This window comes from Balaenoptera physalus (genome assembly GCF_965194825.1).
Source record: "Balaenoptera physalus genome assembly, chromosome: 17".
In the NCBI taxonomy this organism is placed as follows: domain Eukaryota; kingdom Metazoa; phylum Chordata; class Mammalia; order Artiodactyla; family Balaenopteridae; genus Balaenoptera; species Balaenoptera physalus.
In genome coordinates this window covers 9094148-9121775 of record NC_138895.1, presented here as the reverse complement: position 1 = coordinate 9121775, position 27628 = coordinate 9094148, and the positions used below count along the sequence as shown (strand labels likewise).

General features: G+C 38.2%; 1 protein-coding gene across 14 annotated transcripts in view; it reads left to right on the top strand.

The window, feature by feature from the left end:
- ASPH (aspartate beta-hydroxylase) overlaps window positions 1–27628 on the top strand; it is a 262991-nt gene that overhangs the window by 19390 nt on the left and 215973 nt on the right. For 7 of the 14 annotated variants that reach the window (XM_082433632.1, XM_082433630.1, XM_082433621.1 and 4 more), the window contains exons 2-4: window positions 16981–17130; window positions 18565–18609; window positions 20292–20360. In XM_082433632.1, coding sequence (XP_082289758.1) covers window positions 16981–17130; window positions 18565–18609; window positions 20292–20360 — 264 coding nt within the window. Of the gene's footprint in view, window positions 1–11190; window positions 11349–16980; window positions 17131–18564; window positions 18610–20291; window positions 20361–24861; window positions 25181–27628 lie in introns of those variants that run through there. The other 7 variants (XM_082433629.1, XM_082433633.1, XM_082433631.1 and 4 more) reach the window with 4 other exon arrangements.

Here is a 27628-nt window from a genome sequence, read left to right as displayed (position 1 = left end):
CGCGCCCCCGTCAGGAGGCTGCAGAGGAGCTAGGCTTGTACTCCCAGGTGAACGGGAGGCGCAGCTCAGGGCATTCGGCGGAAATGTCCAGCCAGCAGGTGGAGGTCTGTGGGCAGAACTTGTCTGGAGGAGACTGTTTCCCCTTTGGTTTGTTGTAAGTTGGAGGCCAGAGGCAGAATCGGTGTTCTTTTCATTACGCTGGGTTTAGGACTGACTCGATCCTTGATTTCTCTTATTTATTTATTTATATATATATATATTTATTTTATTTTTAAATCAGTTTAGTTTTGTTTTTATTTTTATATTTATCCAACCTTTTGAAACTTTCAAACCTATTTAACGGCAAAAAGATTTGTACATTGAAAGGCTCTTGTACTCTTCACCTGGATTTACCAACTGCTGGCAATTGGTCACGTTTGCTCTCTTTGTGTATCTTCCTTCCTTCCTTCCTTCCTTCCTTCCTTCCTTCCTTCCTTCCTTCCTTCCTTCCTTCCATCCCTCCCTCCCTCCCTCCCTTCCTTCCTTCCTCCCTCCCTCCCTCCCTCCCTCCCTTCCTTCCTACCTTCCTACCTTCCGTCCTTTCCTTCCTTCCTTCCTAACTTCCTTCCTTCCTTCCTCCCTCCCTCCCTCCCTCCCTTCCTTCCTTCGTTCCTTCCTTCCTCTCTGTCTCTCTCTGTCTCTTTGGGACCTCTTTGAAGGTAACCTGTTAGTCATCATGACATTTTAACCGACGTAACTACTACTTCCTTCCCCATGCATCTCCTAAGGACACAGTAGGGTTCTCAAACCTAAGGGATGCAACACTGATACGGTATTATCTAACTGCACTCCCTGTTGAGATTCCTCTAAGAGTCTCCAGAAGCATCCCTAAAACTTGAAGTTTTGAAATTTTAAACTTTTTTTACTTATCCAGAATCCAATCATGAATTAACCTGGGAGATTTTAACGTTTCAGATTTTTAACCCTTACCCTCTGGAGTATCTGATTCTTTAGGACTAGAATGGGCCTGGAAATCTGGATTTTACCAACTTTTTAGTGGGAAAAAATTCAAACCTTCAAGACAGTTATGAGAAAATTCGTTTAGATTCACCAGTTGTTTTGATGCCTTTGCCTTTTCTGTTGGTCTCTCTAGACACACACATACCATTTTATTTACTTATTCATTTTACTGCTGAACCACTTAATTAAATCATGATACTCTACCCCTGAATTCTTCAGCACATTTTTCCTAATTATACCACTCAGAAAGTTTAACACTACTCACAGCACTGCTGACTGAAGTCCGTAGCCAAACCTTCCTAATTTACTCCAGTGGTACCCTTTAAACAGCCACCTCCACCTTTGAATTGTTGGTCTCTCTTTTATTTAAAGTTTTTTTTTATTATTAAAATAGATTTTCTTCCACAAAGTCTCATGAGTAAACCAGATGCTTTTCCTCTAAAATATGTTGCTTTTTGTGATATTCTGTAGCTCTTACGAGGTATGGATAAGGTGAAAATCACAGTAAAGAGACACTTTTTGATCTCTTCCTTTACAACAGACTGGTAATTTAAATGTGCAAGTCATGAGAAGTTGGGGGAAAACATGCCGATAAAAACACAAGTACACTGGTTTTTGAAAGAAGAGGTTGAAGTCTTGGCAGGGCTGTTGGGTGGCAGAGGCATTAGATTTATTCCATCCAGTCGAATTTGAGGGAAACGTAACTAGCTGGGAAACTTTTTGTGACTCATGGGAGCTAATGAAAATAGTCCTTAAAGTAATCAAAGTTATCTTGCTTTTCCTCTGTGATGTCTGCCACTAACAGACATTTAGTTGACATCCTGGACTTTGATTTCATGACTGTCCTTTTCACTGGCACAGTGTTTGAGCCAGTGACATGGCTTCTGTGAATGGTTGTGTCACAGGTCCAGTGGTTGTGTAAAAGTGCTGAAGTAGACGTCACACTTCAGGATGTAAAGCATGGAAACCCTGTCCAGGTTCAACATTTTCCAATTTGGTGATATATTTAAAATATATATAAAATTAATACATTTTTATGACATTTCAAGAACAGGCAAAACTAACCTACGGTGAAAAAAAAGCAGAACAGTGGGGCTGTCCCTGCATTTGGGGTTGGTGTGGAATGTGGATGGTAAGGGCCATGAGAGAACTTAGGGGTGGCCTTCGTGTTCTGTGTCTTGATAGGGATTTGGGTTACACAGTATATAGTTTGGTTTTTTTTTTCAGATGGTAAAGACTTTTATTTATTTATTTATTTTAAAATTTATTTATTTATTTATGTTTGGCTGTGTTGGGTCTTCGTTTCTGTGCGAGGGCTTTCTCTAGTTGTGGCGAGCGGGGGCCACTCTTCATCGCGGTGCGTGGGCCTCTCACTGTCGCGGCCTTTCTTGTTGCGGAGCACAGGCTCCAGACGCGCAGGCTCAGTAGCTGTGGCTCACGGGCCTAGTTGCCCCGCGGCATGTGGGATCTCCCCAGACCAGGGCTCGAACCCGTGTCCCCTGTATTGGCAGGCAGACTCTCAACCACCACGCCACCAGAGAAGCCCCACAGTATATAGTTTTGTGGAAGCTCAGGGAACGTACACTTAAAATTAGGGCATTTCATTTTATGTAAACTGTATGTAAAAATGATAAATATTGGACTGTGGTTTATGATATAGAAGCTGAAGTACTTAGGGGAAGTGTGTTAATGTCTATAATTTATTTTGAAATATATTAGACATAAAAAATGGATTAACGGATGGATATGGAGGGATGAATAGACATGCCATAAGCCGGATAATAAAATGTTAATTGTAGCATGTAGTGATGCATACACGGATATCCTACGTAAAATTCTTTCACCTTTGTTGTGTGTTGGAAATTTTTGTAATAAAATATTTTGAAAATATTCATTGTTTTTTGAATCCTATGAAATAGCCATTTTTGTGGGCTCCATATGGTCAAATACTGGCAGTTTTTCATGGGTCCGCCCACCTTTTGTGGCTGCTTTATTTAGCAGGCTTTGTCTGGCAGGGTATCAGCATGAAGCTTCATTTTCCTCCAGTCATTGTGGTTAGTCGGACTAGATTAATCTCTGGGTAGCAGAGGCTCTTGACCATCTCTGGGACAGATTCCTTAATACCCTGGTCGCTCTCCATTTCTAAAAGTCTGTCTGCTTTAAGTAAGATCTCGTTTTCAATGCAGAATTTCTTGTCTCCCGTTGGCAGGAAGGCAGGAGGGCCTGCAGTGGGGAAGTGGTATTTGCGTTCTCTCCACGTGGTCTGCTTTGGGGCAGTGCCGTTCTTGCCTCTTCCAGGCTCTAGCTTGTCAGGAGCGCTAGGGAAGGGAGAGGGAGAGAGGGAAAGGCCTCTGTCCCCTCGCTGGCCCCTATCGGAGTCTCCTGCTGGTTGATAAGATCACCTGGCCCCAATTGCCCACAAGTGACAGGCACCCAAACGCTTCCTCTGTGAGTTCTTTGGAAGGCCTGGTGGGACCTTCCCAGAGGATACGATGTCTTCCAGCCCTCCTGGGCATCCACTCCTGGCAGAGCACCTCACCCTCTCTTGCTCTTGGAAGTCACGTGCCTGGCAGTCAACGCTTTTGGGCGAGGTGCTGGTGAGATGGTACAAACCCCTGTTCTCCCTTGCTGCCCTCTTCGGGCCAGGGGAAGCGCACGCCTTGCCGGGGGTGCAGACTTCTTGGTAGCAGTTGCCTTTCCTCTGCAGCTGTTCCTCCCTGGTTTTCCCGGCTCCTGCTCAGCTCTGCTGAGGGTGGGCCAGTCCCCAGGGCTGCCATCACTTCAGACCAGCTGGCCACAAATTTGAAGGTCCTCACAACCACCCTCAGGCTTGATAATTCCTGGGAATGACTCACAATTCAGGAAAGTGCTCTATTCATCACTGCAGTTGCATTACAGTGAAAGGATACAAATTAGAACTAGCCAAAGGGCGAGACTCAGGACAAAGTAGGAAGGTTCCGAACACAAAGCTCCCGTCGTCCTCAGGGACATAAGTATTGCCTAATAAGCACGGAGTACTGCCAACTAGGGGAGCTCATCCGAGCCTTTGGTACCCAGAGGTATTTACTGGGGCTCCATCACATGCTGCGAGCATGGCTGCCGTTAAGCGATACAGCCACACAGCCGGTCCCAAAGCTTCATCGTAAATCACATTGTAAGACTGTCCAATGACCAAAGCCTCCAAGCGAACAAATCACTCCTGTCAGGCAGGACATGCCAGGGACCTCCAAGCAGGCAAGGGCAAAAGCCAGAGCTCTCTTTGGCTGAAGTTTAATTCTTCATTATGCAATTCACAATTGCAGCTATTCTTGCTTTTTATTATTTTTTAAATCAGGTTCATTATTATTAATTTATTTAGTAAAGGGTTGTTGGCTGTCCCCAAAAATGTAGTGTGATGCATAATTGCATCAGCTTTGTGCTCTATAATTTTTTAAGACCCATATGTTTTGTAATTTACATGTGAATTTTCCCTATATTTTGTGCTACTGCTTTTATTTACTCCCTGCCTTCCTGCCCCATTTGCATCTATAGGGCACTTTGTTGTAAATGCTGAATTCTTTTGCCCTAGGAAGTGGGGACTCATGGGGAAGGATGGGGACTGGTGGGGAACCCATCTTTTGCTGTCTAGATGGGTTAAGGTGGAAGTGGGACGCAGCAGCAAATTGGTGGTGGTCACACATGATGGCTTTGTGACCTAGTCTCATTGCCTTGGAATTAGAGCTAAAAGGGTAGGCTAGGCTTTTCTGTTGTTTTTAGTTTTGAAAAAAAGAACTTTTTTTGTTGTTGTTGTTTTTTAACAACTTTTCACCTCACCACCTCAGTTTCTGAATGGACACCACAACTTACTTTTTTGTTTTTTAAAATACATTTTTCCACTCCAGGTTCAGCAGGAGACTGTCTGAATTTCAATACCATGCTAATAGCCGTCCACACAGATCAATGATTGACTAGGTTGGGGGTGTTTTTTCCTGTGAGACTAAGTCTTCTTTCTTTATTAAATTCTCTGTAGAAAGAATAATGGAGTTTAAAGAACTATCTCATTAGGTCTGGCATGAGCTTTTGGAATTAACTCCCATTTCTATTATTTTTTTAGCTTCTTACCGGTGGAGTTTTGGCCCATCACAGATTCATAAGGTGGGGCTGATGGACTCGTGTTCCGATTCAGGTGTTCCCTTCTGCAGTGAATCAGAGGTGATACAGACAGAGGCATAAGCTAGGGCAGTGGTTCCCCAGCTTGGGGTTCCAAAGAATAATAAAGATTCCAAAAAATATCTGGAGGCTGATTTAGATAGCTGTTGCTAATGTTTCTCTTTCCCTTATTTATCCTGATTCGAATGGAAATGGCTTTCTCAATTTTGTTTTACTAAATTCTCAAACCCACGGCAGCCCCTTGTCACTCCTCCAGCCACTCCTGCCTGTTCCACACAGGACCGTTCAGGAGAGGTGTTAGGAGCGTCAGGTGTCTGACTGTCGGACCTGATGAATGGGCTACAGCATCTCCTTCGCGCTCAGGCCTTCTTGTGTTCAAGCTGGGTGTCATTCACCCAAGATTGATCAATGAGGAATTTATCTGACACGGAACAATGAAGACTTGGTCATGAACCGATTTGGGTTCATCACCAGTATTTGGGAACCACTGGGCTTCTTTTTTGAAATAGCTCATTCTTAATGATTTATAGGTCTTTTCCTCTTATGAATGAATTTTAGGATCATTAAATTCCTGGAGATGAGGAAACCTGAAGTGACCTGGCATTTGTTGGACCATTTTTTGTGTCCCTTTGCTCTCTTATTTCTGAAGTGTAGGCAGGAAGAGATTTGATTACTCATATAATATCAAGGACTTGAGAAAGAATTTACCTACTTACTTAACAGATAGGTGCAGGGCAAATGTACATTAATGAACAAGGCTGGTTCAGTCCCTGGCTTCATGAAACTTGCATTCTGGAGTTAGAAAGAATTTAAGAAATTAATTATTGTAGTTGTCTAATTACCAATGAAAGAACACTATGAAGAAGTACATTCTACAATGAGAGAATATTAGAAAATGTTTCCATTTAAGCCAAGTGGGAGGAGATAGCTAGGCTGGGACCGCAGTGCTGCCATCCCAGGAAGAGGGAATGGCGTGTGCAGAGAGCCTGAGACTGGAAAGAGCATGGTGAGTTTTTTGTGGCTAGAGTATAGACAGCTTGGGGAAAGGACACGAAACTAAAGCCGGAGTGATGGACTGGGGCCATGTTGAGTAGGGTCTTAAAGCCCACATTGTAGATTTTAATATTATCCTAAGAATACTGTAAAGCCATTGAGGGATTTTTAACAGGGTAGTGATACAGTCAGATTTAAAAAATTATTCTGGCTGCTGTGTGGGGCACTAAAGGTTATGTTAAGGTATTGTAGTCGTCTAGGAAATGATGCTAACTTGGATTTAGATGATCGTAGGAAAGAGGCAGAAATATGGGCCATTTGAGACAATTTCCCACTTTTTCATGGCATGGCGCATACAAAAGAAATTTTTAAAAATATCATGCTGGGGTACATATAGGCAAGGATGACCCAAGTACGGAGGAGAATTCAAATCTTGGCATAGCTGTAATCCATTGGCCTGATGTAGAAACTCTGATTTGGGAGATCGGTGTTTGGGAAACAGGAGAGAATAAAGTCTAGGATGAATCCCAGGGTTTTGGTTTAAGCCACTGGCTTGATGGAAGTGCTTATGAGATTTAGAACACTGGAGAGGAGGTGGGAAAGATGATGGGTCCAGTCGTGTATAAGCTGAGTTTGGGGTGTCCTTAAGTCACTGACATGGGATATTGAGTAGACAGGTATGTGAGCCTGAAGGAGAGAAAAAATTAAGCTATCTAGAAGGTGGTAGCTAAAATAAACTAGGGAAAGGCCATAGGACCAAGGCTTCTGGAATTTCCATGTTTAAAAGTCAACTAGAGGAGGGTGAGCTAGCAAAGGAGATTGGGAATTAGAATTCCACAAATGTCGAAGATGATTCTAGAGTAACGAAAGTCAAGGGAAGAGAATGTTTAAGAAGGAGGGAGAATTCTTCTGAGAGGACAAGTTAGATGAGGACTGAAAATTTTCGATTCGGTTTAGTGAGATGGATGTCATTGGTGTGACATTGGCGCCGCTACACTGGAGGCCCGTGCAGAAGCCAGATTGCAGCCTCCGGGTTGTAAGGAGTGAGTAGGGGGTTGGAGAGTGAAAGCAGTGACATGATGGCCCTGCTGAGAATTTCACCTGTGACGGGGAGGTGGAAGAGCAGGGGCTAGCTGTGGGGTTGAGGGAAGATGCAGTAAAGGCAGAGAGCTGGTGGAATAGGAGAGGGAAAAGATAGAGTATAAGGTGGCTGAGGAGGGAAGGGGCATGGAGGACTTGGGAGGGAAGCAGAGAATGAATGCAGGTGAATTTCGGCTTGTAATGGTTGGTAGAGCACAGCCATTGGCAGACGGCTCCCGACTGATGGCTCTGTCTTCTCTGTGACGTAAGAGCTATGGCATTTTTAAATTTTTTTTTGAGTTTGCAAAGATAGACTACTTTAGAGGCAGATAAGTTTGACATAGTCGTTGTGGAATAGCCGTGTTTGTCTGGGGAGCCAATGATGGCAGATTGATACAGTGAAAGGATAGAGCAGCAGGGAGCTTAGTGAGTCTGGGAGTGATTTAAATAATGAACTATGGACTCTTAAGGTGGATTTGGAAAGATGTGAAGGCAGGAGGGGAATGAAGAGGGGTGAGAAAAAAGGAGAAGCAAGAGACCTACAGGACCTAAGAAGAAATCGTTGAGTAAACAAGCTGGAACAATGGGAAAGTCGTGATCAGAGTGGATGTTTTCATTCTTTCCTTACATATTCAATAGAACCTAAACCTTTGCCTGTAGAGGTAGTGTTCCTTCTACCTGGGAACAGCTGAGCTGGTGTGTTTAAGGAGATTTTACCCAATGTCTGCTGAGTTGTCTTTTGTTACTTCTGTAATACTGGCTGTTTAATATTGGGTTTAGAATGGTAAAACATGCTCATGTTTGTTTTGGAGACTATATATAGATGAAAGGTTTTTAGTTTTTGTTTTAAAGAACTGTATTTTTGCTGTCTCACGATATCCTGCAGTCCTTACGATGCACCCAAACAAGCAGAGCTTTCTCAGCAGGATCTGTTAGGCTGGTTGTGCTAGGAGAGCTGCAGAGATATTTCAGCAAGAACGAAGATGTGATTAGGAGGGTGAGTTAGGTTGGGTTTGTGGTAAGGTCCATGGTGAGAATGTAAGGACTAGTGTGGATATAGAATGGAAGGGAAGAAGGTCACTGGATGGATGAAGAAATGAAGGAAAGAGAACCTGACGTGTTGGCCACACAGCTGGACATGAAATCCCATGGTTATGGCTGGAACTGAGGTGAAGAAGTTTTCACTGAGGGGAGAGGTTACTGCACACGGGTGATGACAGTGATGGGGCAGGTGGAGGGTAGTATCACTGGACAGCATGGACCTTGGGGGAACAGGGTTCTGTTGTTTTTTTCTTTTTTAGGTGGCAAGGAATGATGGTCTGGAACTTGGTAAAAGCAAGAGCTCCTTTCCCCTGCTCCAGACCCTGAGAATTAGGGATGGCTAGTGCAGGCAGTCAGTGCAGTGGTTCTCTTTCTGTGTGGTCCCTAGACCAGCAGCATCAGATTACCTGGGAGCTTATTGGAAATACACATTCTCTGGCCCCTCTGCAGACCTACAGAATCAAAAACTCTGCGGTGGGCTCAGCGTCTGTTTTGACCAGTCCTCCAGGTGACTCTAAAGTTTGAGCAGCACTTTTGATTGCGTGATTGGGTGAGCGGAGGAAGTCATCACTGTCGCCCCATGAGAACTCTGATGGTTTTTCACCTGGTCGGTTTTGGAGGCAGGGAGAGCGCTGGCCTCCGTGGACATAGATCTTGACTCTTGTGGTCTCCAGTGGTGTCAGGTTGAGAGTAATAGTCTCAGAGCACATTGCAGAAGTTTGGTCTTTGCTTGGACCTAGGAGTTGGCTATTAGTTTCAGCAGCTACTACAAGGAATAGTTAATACTACTGTAGTTCTCTTTGCTAGGGTTTTAAAAACATGATTGCAATATGCAAATTTTATCTATTTAAAAGCTTTTATAAACAATTCCCATCATAAAAATGAATTGTTACTATAAGAAATAGTTACTTGCAAGTCAGGATTTCTTTTTCCTTAAGCACTGGGATGGATTAAATGTTATTTCAGAGAGATTCATTCATCCTAATCGCCCTATCCAGAATGACAGGTATGCCATTATTGCAAAATTGAGGAGGGAAGAGATTTGATTGAAATAACTGTAAAACTGTTGCAAAAAACAAAGGAGAAGGTTAACTCTAGGATGTGTGAATATGTGTGATAAAGATTTGTGGAGGAGGAATAATTGGAGCTGCGTGGAAGGAGCCTCAGTGGTGAGGCATACCCATACTTAGTAGCTGTGATTCTTGTCTCAGTTCAGTGTTTGGCCCCAGACCCGGAATTTAGGGTGCAGCTGGCCTTGTACAGGCCCATAAAGGGAAAGAGGAAACCCTAGCAGCCCCTGCAGTCTTGGTGGCAGGCTAGGATCATGAAAAGAGCTGTGAATTGGAGATGAGGAGACTTATGCACGAGTCCAGATGGATTCAATCAAAATGTGTTGCATGCATGACTTCAACAAATATTTGCACACCTCGTTTGTGCCAAGACACTTTTTATAGGCAAGGAAATCGAGGCTCAGAAGTTTGATGACTTCCCTCAAATCAAAGGTAATGAAGCAGCTGGAATTGAATCCAGGTCTCTTAAGTCTGAAACAGGCTACCCGCCATGTAAGTGTGGTGGCTTGGTTTCCAGTGCTCCCAAGATGGGCCTCTTGTCACTTTCCCTCTCCCTCTGAAAACAACAAAAGAAGCTTCTGAAATATTTGTCTGGTAAATCTGTGTGCTGGTTGGTCATCTATCTTAAACCCCTGTCAACAGATGATTCACTATTCAACATTTTAGCAGGCACCGACTTCAGTGGGACAGATCCTTGAGGAAAGGAATGGCTCTTGGTCAGAACACCTAAGACCCTGGTCAGGTTTGATTAGTTGTCCCAGCTGCCCTGTTCACTCTGTCCCAGCTCTGAGCCATAACATATTGGTATCTTAGGTTGCTGACTCCTTTTCAGAACATTTAACTGTTTCATTTGCATGTGAAGCATTGTTTGACTGAAAAAATTAAGACTCATAAAGAACTTTGAAAGGTTGCTGCCTCACTCTGGATACAATTTGTGCTAGATTAGTTTAGTGTAACTGATCAGAGCTCTGATGAATTCTGTGAGCTGCCAATCTTAAATCAGTGAAGAAATTGGGCTGGTTTTATTTCCCCAAAGAGAATATTTGGAGAGGGGACTGGAGGGAAGTTGAAGAAAATCAGAATGCGGTTGTGCAGTGGCTTTCCAGTTCCCTGAGATAGTGTTTCCTAGATGATACTCTTACTGATGAAGAGTTCCTTCTTTCCCTGTCTCCTCACTCCATGCTTCCTTCCCAGCTCTCTCTCTCTCCTTCTCTAGGGAAACTTTTTCTTTTTTGGGGGGGGGGGCACGCCACTCGGCTTGCGGGATCTTAGTTCCCTGACCAGAGATCAAACCCGGGCCCCCACAGTGAAAGCACCAAGTCCTAACCACGGAATTCCCTAGGGAAAGAGCTTTTGATTGTTGCTTCAGTTTTGCTGTTGAGGGAATTAGTCTTGGGATGGTAATGCCTGTGAATCAGAATTCTAGAGCATTAATCCATTTCTTACCATTTAGGGTTCTGTTTCATTCAAACAAACTATGTAATGGACTTTTCATATAGGCGTTTGATTAGATTCCGAAGGATCAGTTCAAGCTGTTGCAGGACCTGGGGCCCACATTTTATAGCAAGACTTGTTTCAGTTTTGAATGATTTGGTACTCGTGCTAAAACCATTCAAGACTGATTCCAAAAACACCCAAACTGGCAACGCATTTGTTCCATTTTTTTTTCAGCATGCCTGATATTTTTTTAGGGTTTGGAATTGGGGGATAGGACCAACCCAGAAAGGAATCCCAGCAGTGGGAGAAAGGCTGTCGGACTGTTAGCAGAGAGAGTGTTTCAGCCTGAGTGATTAGCAGTATTTGGCCATGAGGAAGAGGCCTCTAAAAATAACTGGTGAACAGAGCTTGCAGTCAGGTCCAATTTCAGTTCTAGAGGCCTTGCCCGAGGAGCCGTTGGCCAGTCCACAGCTCCGGTAACGAAGGGCCTGTGGTGTGCCTGATACCTGCTCATAGGGCTTTGGCTTTTTTTCTTCCATATATATTATTAATGGATTGAAGAAATCAAAATGGCAGAAGGTAAAGGTATATTTTTATTGTTTGGGTTAATAGTGACTTGGGATCTAGCCGACAATTTTTAGCTTGGTTTTCAGTTGTGCGCTGTTCAAATATTTTTGGCTAAGTGCTTTGACTGCATCTTCTATGTTTTCTATTTTGAACTTCTGGAGACCTCGATGTTTCAGAATAGTTTAATTTTTCATGGACTAATCTGTCTGTAATATGAATATTAAGTTTTAGTGTCTTAACTTAGAGTATCTTTTATTGTATCGTACTACCAGAGACCACATTTTACAAACTTCAGAAAAATAAACATGTGGTCTGTCTTGGTCTTAGACGTTAATTACAGTGAACTTAAAGAATTGTGTGCTTTCAGATCTCATGTAAAGTTATAGGAAGTTTAAGGGCTTTATAAGTCCCTTCTTGTATTAATGAGCACACTTAGTTGGCTCAAGCAGAGACTTAACATATGTGGAAATGGACCTAATTTTTGTGAAGCAGGCAATAAACGCAAAGAAAAGACATTGGGATTTTATTTTGTTTTTTAAATCAAATCATTAACATTCAAGCGTTCTTTAATGATGTGTTGATTTACATTTTTGTATGTGTTTGTTTTTGCTTTTCCTTGTAAGTTAAGATTGTCTTTTCATTTAATTGAAGGCAAGCTATATTGGCTCATTATGTTGAAAATGTATTTAAGAAAAATAAAATAGACATATTAAAGACTGCTTCCAACTCTCAGCTGCCCGAGCAGCCGCTGGAAGGATTCTATTATTAGTATAGAGAATATGAGTATCTCTGCTTTGAACACTGTTTTAAATAAATGGTTAGAATGGCTTACTTGACTTTTCTGATAAAGTGGCTCATGGAGCCGTGAAGAAGAATATGAGATACCTATCGGACTTTTAGTTCTTTTAGAAGGCATTTCTCCTCTTCTGCATGGATTGCTTAATGGACATAGTGAGGCAAAGTCAGCTGTTACTTCTGACCCACTTTTAACAGTTCATGGCTCCTAAAGGGTGACATTTTGTAATGTAGAAAAATAATCAGTTTGATGAATTGCTTTTATGGTTTTTTAAAACTTTGAATGAGTAGAATTTGTGTATAAATATGAAATCACCAGCATAATGCTTACCAAATCTCATAAATGGTTATTTGTAATTCACTTAGTTGTACTTCCAGTTAAGTAACTGACTAGTGCTCAGGTGCTGGGGGTGCATCTTCTATTTTCCCTTTTCTAACCAAATAAATAAAATTTCCGATTGTTCCTAGCCCAGTCTTCATTTTGGGGAGACTCATTCCATTGATCACCATGGTAATTTTCTGTGTTTGGTAGTATGTGAGAGCGTTTTCTGATTTGATGGGTCAACGTGGAAAAAAAATGAATCACGTAGTTCTTGCCATATTCTTCACCCTCATTAAAAAAAATCTTTTTGATTAATCCCTGGGACTATAGGTTGACTATGGAGCCAGAAATGAAATGAAAATTCTTAGATTTATTCTGATTTTAGAAAAGAGGGACAACTACTAGATGTTCTTCCAGAATATGTTTGGAACGCAGTACTGGTTTCAGGTGTGCTTGGGGAGTTTTAAACTCTCTCGAAGGGTTTATCTTACTCTGCTTTTTTCAGTTTAGTTGGACAGAAACTGATCCGCCCTATGGGACTAGGTACACCATATTTATAAAATGACATATCAAGAGTGTGCTATTTAGCGTCAATTAAAAAGTTTCCCCTAGAAAAGATGTCTCAAGAAAGACTCCTTTCTATAATTTACTGTTTTGTTCCTTTATGGAATTGGTAAATATTAATAGTAAAAAGATTAATACTACTGGAGTAACACCTCATTTATTTGATATTATAAAGGGATGGATAAAATAATGCTAATTATTTCATGTTCTAGCTAAACAACATTTACTCTTTTTTTTTTAACATTTAGCTTTTAAGCGATAAATCCATTTAATAAAAAAATATTTTGAATGAAAATCTTTCCAAAATTTATTGTACATTTCTTGCATTCTTAAACAGTTTTAAAACAATAGTTTAATGACAGAATTAATATGATATCATTATTACCTTGTACTAAAGATTATTTTAATAGTTAAGCACTATAAGTTTAATAGTTAAGGACTAGTCAGGGTTGCCAGTGAGCATCAATCATAAATGGCCTCCTGCCACTGTTCAGGTTCTTGTGTCTACTTGTGCTGTATTCAAACATTTTATAGGCCTGCCCTCCATCAGCACTTGTTGCTTTAACTCCTTTGGGTGAGGCTGTCTCTAAAGTCTATTCTTTAGTTTTGTGCAGTGAGTTAGGAAACTTGATTGAAGTTGTTAGCATGATGTCTAAAATAAATGTGAATAGATTCTAGGTAAAGGTGTATTCTTTACTGTCTTTGGCTTTCTCTCTCTTTACCCTACTAATCCCTTCTCTCTGTTTTGGTATATGCATTTATATAATTTTTTTTAAAACTCATTTCCACTTTTTACTTATATTTGGTGGTGCAGGTTAATAACTTAGATGAGTATTACGAATTAACTTGGATAAATGATGCTTTCCTTTAGAGAATCTCAGGGATTTTCCCCCTCTGTTTCTGCTTTAAGAAAGAGATAGAGGGCTTCCCTGGTGGCGCAGTGGTTGAGAATCTGCCTGCCAATGCAGGGGACACGGGTTCGAGCCCTGGTCTGGGAGGATCCCACATGCCGTGGAGCGGCTGGGCCTTTGAGCCACAACTACTGAGCCTGCGCGTCTGGAGCCCGTGCTCCGCAACAAGAGAGGCCGCGACAGTGAGAGGCTCGCGCACCGCGATGAAGAGTGGCCCCTGCTCGCCGCAAGTAGAGAAAGCCCTCGCACAGAAACGAAGACCCAACACAGCCATAAATAAATAAATAAATGAATGAATGAATGAATGAATGAATGAATGAAATTTAAAAAAAAGAGAAATGGAGAAAGAATTGGACTTGAAATTCAAATTATTATTTTGTTTTATTAGCTATTTTTTTATAAGCTTATTTCAAATAGCATCGTCTGAGGTGTACTTTTATTGAGGTACACATTTTGAAAACTTAATTATTGAGTAAAAAATTGAGTCATGTCTGGCACATATGTGCTGAATAAATACATTAAATGAATGAATAAAATGTTGAACTATATTTATTTGGCCTTATTATTTTCTAGTTAATCAGGAACAGTACAAGAGACTGGTATCAGTTACAAAATGTCCAAGAGGAGATAAGACAAGAACCCAGTTTTCCTGCCATTTTAGCACTTATTTTAAATAAAAAGTTTAAGTTTGATTCTTAGATAATAAGTAGCCAAGGGAGGAACATCCTTAGTCACTATTATAGTGCCATATTTAGAAGGCATTATTCTTTTTATAGTGAGTATTCTATACAAATGGGTAATGTGCATATATTGATTTGTTGTATAGAAATAAAGGTTTTTTTAAATACAGTCTTAAAAAATGTCTTCATGTTTGTAGAAGTTCAATAAATTAAACACACAACACTGTTACTGAATCTGTGGTGCTCCCCTTCCCACAGAAGCTATTTCTTTTCTTTTTAAAAATTATAGTGGTGCTTTATTTTATATTGTTCTTCGTATAACTTCTATCCTTAAGACGCATAAAATTTTGGAAATCATCATTTTCCCTCACCAGCATTGCAGAAATTTTCACCCAGTCTCTACTCCGGTGACTATGTTCAGATAATAAAACAGTGGAGCCTATTTTAAGTGGATTTAATAAGTAACATTGTGATCTGTGCCCAGCAGGTACTTTTTTAAATGTATAAGTTTTGTTTTTATATAGCCAGCTTTTAGGAGACTTTTAATAGATCATGTGAGGAAAAAGAAAAAGAAAAGAAACAAATTAGATGGCTGGATGTTATTTAGTAAAGCATACCTTTGTAAATTCACCATGTGATTATTTATAAATCTGGCCCTTATTGACGGGTCTGTTAATATTTAAAGAACACTAGAAAAGGAGATTGACTTTTTCTTTAAGAAGGAATTTTGTTTGATTTAGTTCATCAATTTATATACTTAAATATAGATATATAAATAAATATGTGTATATTTGAGTGTGTATATCCACAAACATAACATACACGCTCTAAGACTGATTCAGTTTTTATGACCCCTTTTGAAAAGTTGATCTAGTGGTTGGTTTAAAAAATATGTATATCTTTTTAACAAGAAGAATTGATAGTATATTGTTGATTTAAGCCACTGGAAAATTACTACCAGTATTCCCTAATTAGAACTGGATTTAGGAATCAGGAAGCAGGTTTTAGATGAGAGCTAGTGAGGTATCTGAAATCATGTAGTTTGGCCCATTCATATGGAGCAAGGAATTCAGGAGCATAGAAGTCAGGGCTTATTCCTGGCTCGACCCACCTTATGCTGGTGGCTTTGGGTGAACCATTTCATCTTTCTTCTATAAAACAGAGATGATTATTCCTGTCCTTACCCCCAGTGTTGTAGTGGACACTTGGAAATATTTGGGGGTGTTTTTGTTTGTCGTAATCACTGGGAGCTACTTACCTGTGGGACCAGAGGAAAGCAGGAATGCCAGCTGCCCTGCAGTGTGAGGAACAGTCACACAGGATGAAGAAGTGTCCTATTTAAACCCAGAAACACCCTCTTGAGAAACACTGAGGGGACCCTTGTGAGAATCGCGTGCATGTAGAGGAGGTAACGTGCTCCAGCAACGGAAGATAGCATCCTACTTTCCTACTTGCTTGATAAATTTTTCCTTTTCCCAAAGGGCATGTTGAGATATGACATATTCTTCTAATTTGTTTATTAATATTTATCATATTCCTTTTTAAGAGAAATTTGAGTTTTATGGTCCTTTTAAGGACAGTGTTGACCATTTTCTCTTAGTATGACTTGACTATCATTATTTTTGTTTATTTTTGGCTGTATGAGTATTTCCAGATGAGGATAAAGTATATTAAACATATCAAATGTAATATATGACACTTCTGGTGGACAGCACTTTACAAAACTGTATCCTACGTCGAGACCAATTATGAAAACCTTTCCCTTTTTCCCTGGGTCCCAGTGGGTCTTGTGGAGGAGGACTGAATTGCACTGTTTGGCTTCTCTTCTTCCCTGACCTCTGTTTCCTATAAATAGTTTCCTTCCTTCATCTCTGTCTCTCTGGCTAAGAATATGAAGCGTTTTGGGGGGAGCTTCTTCTATGGCAGTTACAGTTTTCAAGATTCTACAGAAACTAAATGCAACAGAAAAAATAGGCTTTGGCTACATTTGTGATCTCTTTAAGTTGTTAATATGCTCTGAACTTTGAAGGAGGTTATATTTAGGTCGTTTAGGTGAACTTGGAAGGAATACACATATCAATTTTTATTTTAAAAAAATCGCTAGCCCATTAGTAGTTTATTTCTTTCGTTACTTAGAAGTTAGGGTCATACATATGTGGTATTGAGGCTAAGCATAGTCTTTTCCATTTTTAAAATCTTTATTTTGTGTAACATGATTTAAGAATTTAAGTGAAAACTATTGATAGTTTTGAAGTAATTTACCATTGGAAGTACTCTCGAATTCCTGGAGAAATATTTCAGTGAAAAGAGGTTCAATAAAGTGTTTTCTTCTTATATAATGACATTGTCCATCTGTTTTATTTTTTTAACAGAGACAAAGCATGGAGGACACAAGAATGGGAGGAAAGGAGGATTTTCTGGAAGTTCGTTTTTCACATGGTTTATGGTCATTGCATTGCTCGGAGTCTGGACATCGGTAGCTGTGGTCTGGTTTGATCTTGTTGATTACGAGGAAGTGCTAGGTAAGGATTTTCATATTGTTTCTGATGGGTACTGTCAATTCTGCAGCCTCTCAGTGGTTCTCAGTAGGGAAGGAACAAAAGGGGATGTTATCAGGGTTACCTTGCTGTGGTACTTTCAACTTCTTTGAACGTGATCTGTCATAGAAGAAAATAGGCTTTATATTGTCTATATATCACACCAAAAAGTTTTAACAATACATACTCTTGCAACATGCAGTACTCTATAGTTTCTATTCTATTTTGTTGTATTATGAATTTTTAAAATACTGGTCAGGAGCCACTGAATTTATTTAAGGACCCATGAATGGATCGTAAACACAATTTGCAAGACCCTGCCTTAAAGAGAGCATTTCCAAGCACACGCCTCTGTGTCCTTGTTGGAACTGTTGTGTGTGGATGTGAGTGTGTGTGTGTGCGTGCATGTGTAGGTGTGGCCTGTAGGATGTTCTGAGGAAGTTGCTGTGTTACTTCTGATAGTTGTCTTCCTTTCCTCTCCATTTCCTTTTCTCTCCCCATAATCACTGCAGTTTTTCACGGTTTTTTACATTAATGATTCTTTATAATTTTTGGAGTCATACTTTTTTTTTTGTTTCACCTGACCAAGTCTCTTTTTGTAATTGAGATAAAATTCAATATTGTAAATATGTAAAAATGTACAGTTCACTGTTTTTTAACATATAATTTTGTGCTGTCATCATTATTAATTTCAGAATATTTCCATCCCCCTCTTCTTCTTATCTCCTGGCAAGCACTAATACACTCGGTGTATTTGCCTATTCCGGCCATTTCATGTAAACGGAATCATACAACACGTGGCCCTTTGTGTCTGTTGTTTTGCACTTAGTGTAATGTTTTCAAGGTTTGGTACTTGCTCCATTTTATGGATGAATTATGTTCCATTGTATAGATTCACCACATTTTGCTCATCCTTTCATCATTGATGGACATAGGGGTTATTTCCACTTTTTGGCTGTTGTGAGTAAATGGCCTTCCTTTCTAATAATCCAGTGAAAGATGTGGACCTTTTCACTGAAAAAAATGCACACACACTGTACATTCTCTATATGTACAGTGTCGCAGAGAAAATCCCCTCCCTTCCATAGACCGTTCTGCACTTTTGCTTTACTTATTAGATTATAGCCAGCCATCTTTCTGGGGGGAAAGGCAAAGAATAACAAAACACACATGTAATCTGCCTTTTGTTAAAGCTTCTTATTTTTACTATTGTACTTCGAGGAAAGTGTCTCCGAGTAGATTGATAAGAGTGATAGAGGAAGAGTTTTAGTTTGGAGATGAACTTCTGAGTAGATCTGTGCTTTTGTTAACTTATGTTGGTGATGTTGCAAAGCAAAGTCTATTAGACAAAAGAAGAGATTTAAAAGATATGTACATTTAAGCTCAAGTAACAATTTTCGTGTTTTTGTATGCATGCAGCCAAAGCAAAGGACTTCCGTTATAACTTATCAGAGGTACTTCAAGGTAGGCTATTGGAGATGCATTTTAAGTCTACTTGTGTTAGTCTCTAAAACCTCACCCTTGGTCTACTATTTTAGTTATCACCTGCATCAGAGAATGTACGTGGTAGGACCAATTTTCCCTCTTAAATTTGTGAGAAAGTATAGTATTTTCTATCTTTTTATTGTTATTTGAACTCTGTGCTCTACGTAGCCTCAACTGCAGACCAGCGCTTTTCACTTATATTTTCTTAGCTATAGAAATGATAACTTCCTTATCTCTACATTATTATTGTTATTGTCATTTTCAACGTGTATGTGCTTTGTCAATCAGACTTCTACATAGCAGGTTAACAATATTTTCCTAAGTGGAACAAGGGCTCTGGGAGGGTCTAGGTTGGTCATAGCAACTCTACTCCCAAAGTTCTTCCTGCTGTTGTGCAATGTTTTAACTTCCTTTTTTTTTTTTTTAACATCTTTATTGGAGTTAACTTAGTTTTTATTAAAAAATGATGGCAGTAAGGGGGGGAAAGTGGCAGGGGGTGGTGGTGGTGGGATGAACTGGGAGATTGGAATTGACATATATACACTAGTATGTATAAAATAGATAACTAATAAGAACCTGCTGTATAAAAAAATAAATAAAATTCTATAATTCAAAAAAAATAAGTAAAAATAAAAGCATTGCTTAAACAAACAAACAAACAAAAATGGTGGCAGCGCTGCCGACTGGTGTTTTAGTACTGATGCTGTATTTGTAAATGTGGTTTAAATATTGCTATTTAAAATATTGTTGTGTAAAATATGTTAAATTAATAAGTCTCTTCACAGCCATTGCCCAATGATGAATTATGAACTGTGTTGATTTTAGGATGTTTTTAGGGAACTGAATGTATTTGACTTATATTTGAAATGCTGAACCAGTGCTCTGAGATGATAAAGTTAAAATACACATTTACTATTCTTGAAGGAGGAAGTCTCTGCTAGTATTGTCTTCTCAGCTTGTCTGTTCTAAGCCTTATTTTTTTTCTTAGTAGTAGGTGGCCAGTGCTAATTACATTTTTAAGCAGGATAAGTGTAAGTTTTCCTTTGTAGATTCAAAAAGCCAGTTTTACATACTTTATTTCCAGAAGTCTGTTTTTAAAGGTTGATTCATGATGCTTCTACCATAAATCATTATTATGAAAAGTAAAATAAATCATCCTCTTATTTTTAGTACTTATACTCGATGTTAATTATATATGGTCTTTATTTGAGGCTCAGTGGGTGTTCTTTTGTTTTGAGTATTAATGGTGTGAGGAACTTCTGTACTTTAGAAACATTAAATTTCATGTAACTGTTAGAAATGGATCTGTATTATTCCTTATATATGTTGAAAATTTTACCTAAAAGATTTTTAGCAGTAAAGTTAAAAAAAACTATTCTGAAATGATTAAATCTCAGGGTATTGTTAAGCCCTTAAAGAAAATATTATCTGAGTTATATTTCTTAGATTTGTTAGGTGAATATTTCCTCAATCTCTAAGTGAACTGCCTTCATTTTTAAGTGAGATTATCATTAGCACGGCTTTTAAGGATGAAAGGAGCAAAGAGTTGCATTGATTGGTTGCATTAATGACCGATATGCAGGACTGTAAGAAATAGTAACACCTTATTAAATTTGTTTTTCCTTTTGTTCCCATATCCGTCTTTCCTTCCCCTCTTGTAGGAAAACTGGGAATCTATGATGCTGATGGTGATGGAGATTTTGATGTAGATGATGCCAAAGTTTTATTAGGCAAGTACACATTTTTTTTTTTTTAATTAGTTGTGCTAAAATGTTGGAAGCAAAATAATATCGGGTTGGCCAAATGAACCTTTTGGCCAACCCAATATTTTAGCTTTAGTAATGTTTGTGTCAGTCATTTCCATTTTATGAAAGATATTTTCCCACTTAAATCATTTATTTCATTCTTGTTGGGATGTTAATAGCTTAATTATTTTTCTATAAACTCTCACATTTCAATTTACTGTTACAAATGGATAAGTATATAGCTCCTGCACAGATATTATAAGTAATATAATTTCATATGTGTTTTTAGATTTAAAGCACCTTATATTCTGAACTTAACATTTGAACATGTAGATAACGTCCTAGTCTGTTTTCACGTATGGTAATGGCGACCATTCTTTAGCATCATTTGACATAATTCAACGTCCATTTGGATATGTAGATTTCTGAAGGCTTACATAAATTCATTCTGAAATAAAATAGTGGTAGTAAACATCTTATAATGTCCTATGACTATTTGAAAGGTAACATTAAAATATAAACTAGTAGTCTTTGGCCAGGTTTCTTGATTTTTTTAAGTCTTGGACCCTTCTCTTTTATCACCATAATTACCTGTCTTTAACATTGAGATTTTTTTTATAATGGATAAAGATGTGATATTCCTTCATTTAATTTTAAAATACTCTCATACTAGAAAGGATGGTGCTAATTTTAATATGCAAATTTTATATAATCTGGCCTGGTGAGATATGTGTTTCTGCTTGTTAAACAGCATCCTTTCCTTTGTTTTAGTATGTAGCGTAATATGCATTAAAACATTTTATACTAAAGTCTTTAGAAAAATAACAAATATGGCAAGGTTTACATACTAAGCTTAATAGAATAATGGCACAAATTCTTCCTAGACACACAATTTTGTGTATATTTTATGGATATGAAAAAAATGGGAGATACATCTGTGTTGAAATGTAATAAAGCTCCTTAATTTTGACATTGTTTTCTTGTTACTGCTCAGTGAGAATTATATTTGCTACTTAACAGTGAAAGCTTCCTATACCCATGAAATTTCTTTTCCTGTCTTAACCGTAATAGAATTTTCTATATAATTTTGTCATTATATATCTAAATTTGGGTTTCTATAAGTATGGTAAATTCTCAGAAGACTATAATCCTAGGCATGCGTAAGAAAGAAAATTATATAGACCTTATTTCAGAATGATGCTAATTTGCTTGCCTATAAGTGGTTTATTACTTCATTTTGTTACTTTTCTTTAAATGACAGATTCTGAATAGCAAAGCTTTTTATTTAAAAAATAACTTCATGTGAGCCGTTTCCTCATTTTTAGAAATAATATTACTTATCTACTGTATTTTGTTGATTTTTTTAAGGGGGGAGGTGCTTAAAATCAGCTATCTGGTCTGTCAGGAAACGTCAACTATTAAAAATTAAAACATGTTATTTCTTCTACAGCACACATTGATTTCTATTGCAAACTTACATGAATAACTTGATTTTTAGTATTTTAGATTTCAAAAATTTATTCCCCTTAATATTTTTAAGCAACCGTTAAGAGTTTAATTAAATGTAATTTAGAACATCGCCATTTGTGGGTAGCCACATATGTGGTATGGGCAAATGGTAACTTGTTCCTTTTGCAAGAATCATATACTTGGAGACAGAACTCAGTTGGTGAATCTGAGTGTTCATTTGGTAATTTGACTATTAAATGCACAAAGGCTAAGATAAACTATTTTATTGTGTGTATGTACAAATTCGCAGTTGGCTTGTGGCTTTGGTGAAGATGAAAGAAACTAATGTAAGCTGTTTGTCCTCTGACTTTATTCTGTAGTGTTTGAATTCTCTGCATGAAATACAACCTTGATAGGAATTGAACTTTATGACTAAGGTTCTTTTCTACTTTGTGAGGTTATTGTAGCCTAGTTGTGCCTCTATTACTGGCGGATGGTTGCAAGAACCAGGTGAAATTCTGGCCTTGTTGGGCTCTGTATGTTCAGGGAGAGATTACGGGGGAGCAGATTCAGTGAGTGTGTAACCCAAAAGGAGCCAGATCTCTGGGGTACGTTCTCATTGGAGAAGCAGCTCAAGGGTAAGGGCTTTGGATTAAGGCAGAGGGAATCCCTGGGGAGGGATGAAAGTAGAATGTCAGAGATTGGGTGAGAGCTTGGCATGGCAGGTGTGGTAATAGTTACGCTGAACTTCCATAGGTTTGGATTTATCTCATTAGTATTTCTTTCTGGAGTCTTAAGTTTGCATATATCTAAATTTGATCAGTTTGAGGAAATGTACACATTCATGTTTACATTTCTTTTACATTTCAAAGTTTGCTTTTATGAACTATAAAGAGAATGAAATATGTGAGTAAATCAAGATCAGTAGCCATCACTAATTTTATTATTTCTGGCCATGGCCCTTACAATATACTTTGAAAATATTCTAAGCCTGGTCTTGTTTACATTCCTTCCTACTTTTGTGGCCAAATTATCTAAAATAAAATGTCTTTGATTTTGGTTTGGATGATTGAAATCTACATTGTCTCATAATGTATTCTTTGAAAACTTGTTTCCCAAATAAATCAATAGGAAAGAGGACTAAATTCTGAGTAACATTTTCTTAGAGTAACACCACCTGTGGATTACATAGTTATCCTTTTGCCCTGTGACTGGCACCTAGCTGGCACCAGCTATGGCCAGAGAACAAAAGGGAAGGCAATCCCTAGAGCCTTGACAAACGTTTGTAGACTTGACACATGCCTGAGTGAGCAGGAGGGAAGGGAGGGCTGGATCTTGCCCAAAGCCAGGCACATGCTGCTCTTTGGTTCAGGCCTTCTCTTAGAGGTTAAGGAATTATAAATCCAGAACATATTTTCTTTTTCTCTTTTGACTAGTACTTTTGTCTTAAGAACCACAAAAATGTTGCATAGTTGGGTAATTAGTTTTGCTCAAATACTTTTGCATATTTGTCGCATACTTCCTTCTGTCCTGCTGAAGGGTGGTAAAGTTTTATATTTTATATTCAACACTTGGAAGTACTTGTATTGGAAAATGGAGAAAAAGAAAAATGTTTATTCTAAATATACAGCTGTAGAGTTTTTGGACAAGAAGAAGGAATAGTGTTATTCCCACAGGGGCTTGGGTGGGAATACAGATCTCCGTTCATAGCACTTGTCAACTGTTCAATTCAGTGAAGAAACATGCTGGGTTGGTCAAAAAATAATTTAAATACCGACTGAAGTTTGTGGGGTTCCCCCCCCCACAATGCATGAAGAATGGCGCAATGTAGTTCTTCTATGCACTAATGTGGGGAAAATTCACTGTAATCTTTAACATTAAACTAGTTGTCTTATTATTATCCCTTACCTGCCAATCTTGATTGCTGGTAGTTATGCTGTGTGGACAAATTCTGTGTTGTCAAAGCCAGAAATACCAAATTAGGTGGTTATAATCCGAAAAGCTCTAAAATCATAGATGTGCATATTTCTTACAGCCTGTCTTTTTTTTTTTTTTCTCCTCAAAATTATGGATCTTACTGTATAGAACTTGACAGTTCTATTGGTGGACTTTGATACCTGCTGGACCCAAGAGACCAGTCTTACCCAAAGCCAGTTCTTCACAGGAAAAAAACAAGTGATAAAAACGATATATACACTGCTTTCTTTCCATATGGGGGTCTGGGGTCTTTGCAGTAGAAGCTAATTTCGTGAGCTGATAGGGAGAGAACTCTGGAATGTTCCTGTTGCAGGTGACTGGCCTTGATCACATCTCATATTGGTAGGCTGAGCGAATTGTTATTAATAGCTGACTCTTATTATTGGTCAGAACGACAGGACCACAAGTCAGTAACCAGAGCATTATAAAGCTCACATTTTCTAGTTTTAAAATGTAAGTTGTTGATCTGGTATAATTTGAGCACGTTGGTGCCCATCTGTGGAGGCTGAACGGTTACCCTGCTAGTCATGTTAATTCCAGAGTTTCCTAAACTAACTCCAGCTCCTAAAGGGAAAAGTTTGAGGAAATGAACATTTCTATTTTCAGTGAATATTTATTGACATATGTAAATGTTTGTATAATCAACTCTCGATAATATCTGGGTGCTACATGAGCAAATGTGGGGCTTGTCGGAAGTGTCTTTTTATCCTCATGCTACTTTTACTCACTTTTCCCTTTGAAGTTGGTCAGTCTATTTTGGCTGATACAATTTTGTGGGTTTTTTTGGCTCTCAGTTCTCTGATGAGAGAAAGGCAAACCCGGTTAGGGGCTGGTAGGAACGGTGAGGATTGGCCAAATTGCTTTTCCTTTAGTCCATATGATTGAGAGTTGATTGTAAGGTGTGCATCTTAACCGATTTCTTTATTTTCCAAAATATCTTTTCTGTAAACTTCCTTGACCATGATGCACATCCTTTTTGAGATCACTCTTCCTCAACTTCTTTTTTCCACCTAACTGCTCTCCTTATTTTCTCTTTCTCTCTTCCTTTATTCTTATGTAGGCCTGACCAAAGATGGCAGTAATGAAAATATTGATTCTCTTGAGGAAGTCCTTAATATTTTAGCAGAGGAAAGTTCAGATTGGTTTTATGGTTTCCTCTCATTTCTCTATGATATAATGACTCCTTTTGAAATGCTAGAAGAAGAAGAAGAAGAAAGCGAGACCACAGATGGTGTTGATGGTACGTCACAGAATGAAGGGGTTCAGGGAAAGACTTGCGTCATCTTGGATTTACATAACCAGTAACTTTGATACAGGGACTGAAGTCACTGGCTTGTGAACCCCCGAAGCAATCTCCTTTTTCTTTCTTTCCTTTGCTCACCCAGGGCTTAACATGCAGTGGGGCAGCTGTGATCGGACAATACAAGGCAACTATGTGATCTTTTCCCCAGTACAGCGCCTAGCTAGTCCCTTGCTTGGCTTTCCCACTTGAGGAAAGCGGTACCCCTCATTCTCCTACTGGTCCACAAAGTGCATTGAGAATGATGTTCTTGATAGTATAATTGGTTTCTGTATCGTTTTGTTTTAACTCATGTACTCGCTGAACTAAATTCAGAAACTTAATAGCGAATTGTTTTGTGATTAACCCTTGCTGCTTGTCCTTCTAACACGCTATTCATTAAGATGATTATAGTGGAATTAATTATAAAAATATTTCTGGCATGATTCATAAATTCAGTGCTTCTCTTTTGATCTTTAACATGACTGATGTGTAAAATGATGGTTCTTTAAAAGGCTGATTTTTTTTTTAATTGTAATTTGTTTAGGTTGATTTGTCACAGGTTAATACAAATTTCAGTGTAAAATTCTGTATTAATGGTGCTTTTAAAATAATTTGAAAATAACCTCATGTTTTTGCCTTAGGGTAGTTCAATTACTGTATTCAGATAGTAGTGTGTCTGAATCTTTCTGTCTGTGAAAGCAAAATTTATTTTTAATTTCATTTCCAAATAGACATCCAGAGAAAGTAATTTGTATTTTTTTTAAAGGAGGCATATTACACAGGAAGGAAAATGTGAATATGTTATCTTAAATAATGTTGTGCATATTAAAATTATTCATCCTAAATAACGGTCTTTTTCCATTTTTTCCTGTATTACCTTATTAATTGGCCATCAACTTTTGCTTAGGTATAATATGATTTTTATATTTGTAAATTAAATTTATTAAAGTGGTAATTCTTTTTAGGAGAATCAATTTTTGCCATTAGAAAACCTTAAAAACACCTTTGAATCAATTCATTTAAAATGAGTTTGCTTCAGTGATAGCAAAAACAATTGTATTAGACATATGTAATATGCATTTCTTAAAATGAGATTTCATTCATTTCCCACCTCAAACAAAGCTCTTATAGCTTAAGAGCGATAAGATCCAAGACCTTTGATTTCTTTTACCCTTTTTGGGAGTGGTGTTTCATGTTTTTACATCTCTTTGAGCCTCTGTGAAACTTAGCTTAGCTTTGGTTCTTTATAGAGCTTAAAATTGGAAAATATTTGCATTTTTTAACATTTTATTTAACTGTGATAATTTCTACTTTTCAAATATTTATTCTTATTTTTTCCCATTCAATCAAGTTGCTTTCAGAAAGTAGATTATTCACCCATTTTTTCAGAAGGGAATATGACAAATGTAGTTTCTTTTTTAGAGCTCGCTCTTGCAGGCTATCAAAATGAGAGCCTGAAAGTCAAAGTCTCGAATCAGAACCCTGGAAGCACATCAACTTCCTCCTTGACTCAGCATTTACATGTGTCCGGAAGACTGTCCAATTTGCTAATCTTATTTTTAAAAAGCATTATTCAGTAGCTACTTTTGGAAATAGATACATGTGTTGTACATTGGACAGTGATCTCCTAACGCTTAAATAACTGTTATAACCCTAGTTTGTCTTTTCCTGATTATTCAGGGACTGTGTTTCATTCTGTTAATGTTTCTGACAGTCAAAAGCTTCTGATTGTGGAATGTTAATATTTTGGAACAAATGAGTATGATTTAATAATGTTCTTTCTGAAAGCTTATGCAGTCTTTGCCTGTATTTATCATGTCTTCCACTTTGAATTTGAGTACTGTGACATATCAGAGTTCATTAGTTTTAAATTCAAAAGCAGTCTTAGGCCTCACTCAGAGAAATTCTCTTAGACAAATGTCTGAGATTTTTTTTTAAGGCAGTCTTGTTTCTTCATGCTTCATTGTTACTAACTCTGGAAGATGTTTGATCAGTTTATGAGAAGTAAATAATTAAATTTGTGTGTTAAAAATGTTTGGAATCATTAATTTCTCATCAGGCTCTGCTTTTTTTGTCATGCTACTAATGCACATTTTATGTACAGAAATTAATTATGCTGTATTCTTGTAAGTGAAAAATAAGGATGTGAGATTATAATTTGCCATTTCTTTGGTATCCCTTCTGATCAGCCCTTTTGAAAAGCCTCTGATGAAGGTAAAATCCAGGTAGCTGGTGAACCCCTGACTTCTGTGACTGCCTTCAACTTGTGCTTAAGGCTTGCTTTGGTGAGAAAATAAAGTTATTTGCAAAACTGGTATAGAGTACTTTGAAGCTGAACAAAGTTGCTTTGCTTACATTTTATTTATTATGTATGTTACAATTCTTAATCTTCTAAGGCTTTATTGTGTAATTTTCTGTTCGATCATAGAAATATTTTCCTAGCTTGTGTCTTTTAAGCTTAGGAACTTAGTTAAAAAGGCAAAAATGTAATCTGTATGTTTGAATGTTTATTTATGGTGAATTTTACATTGTACTATATTTACTC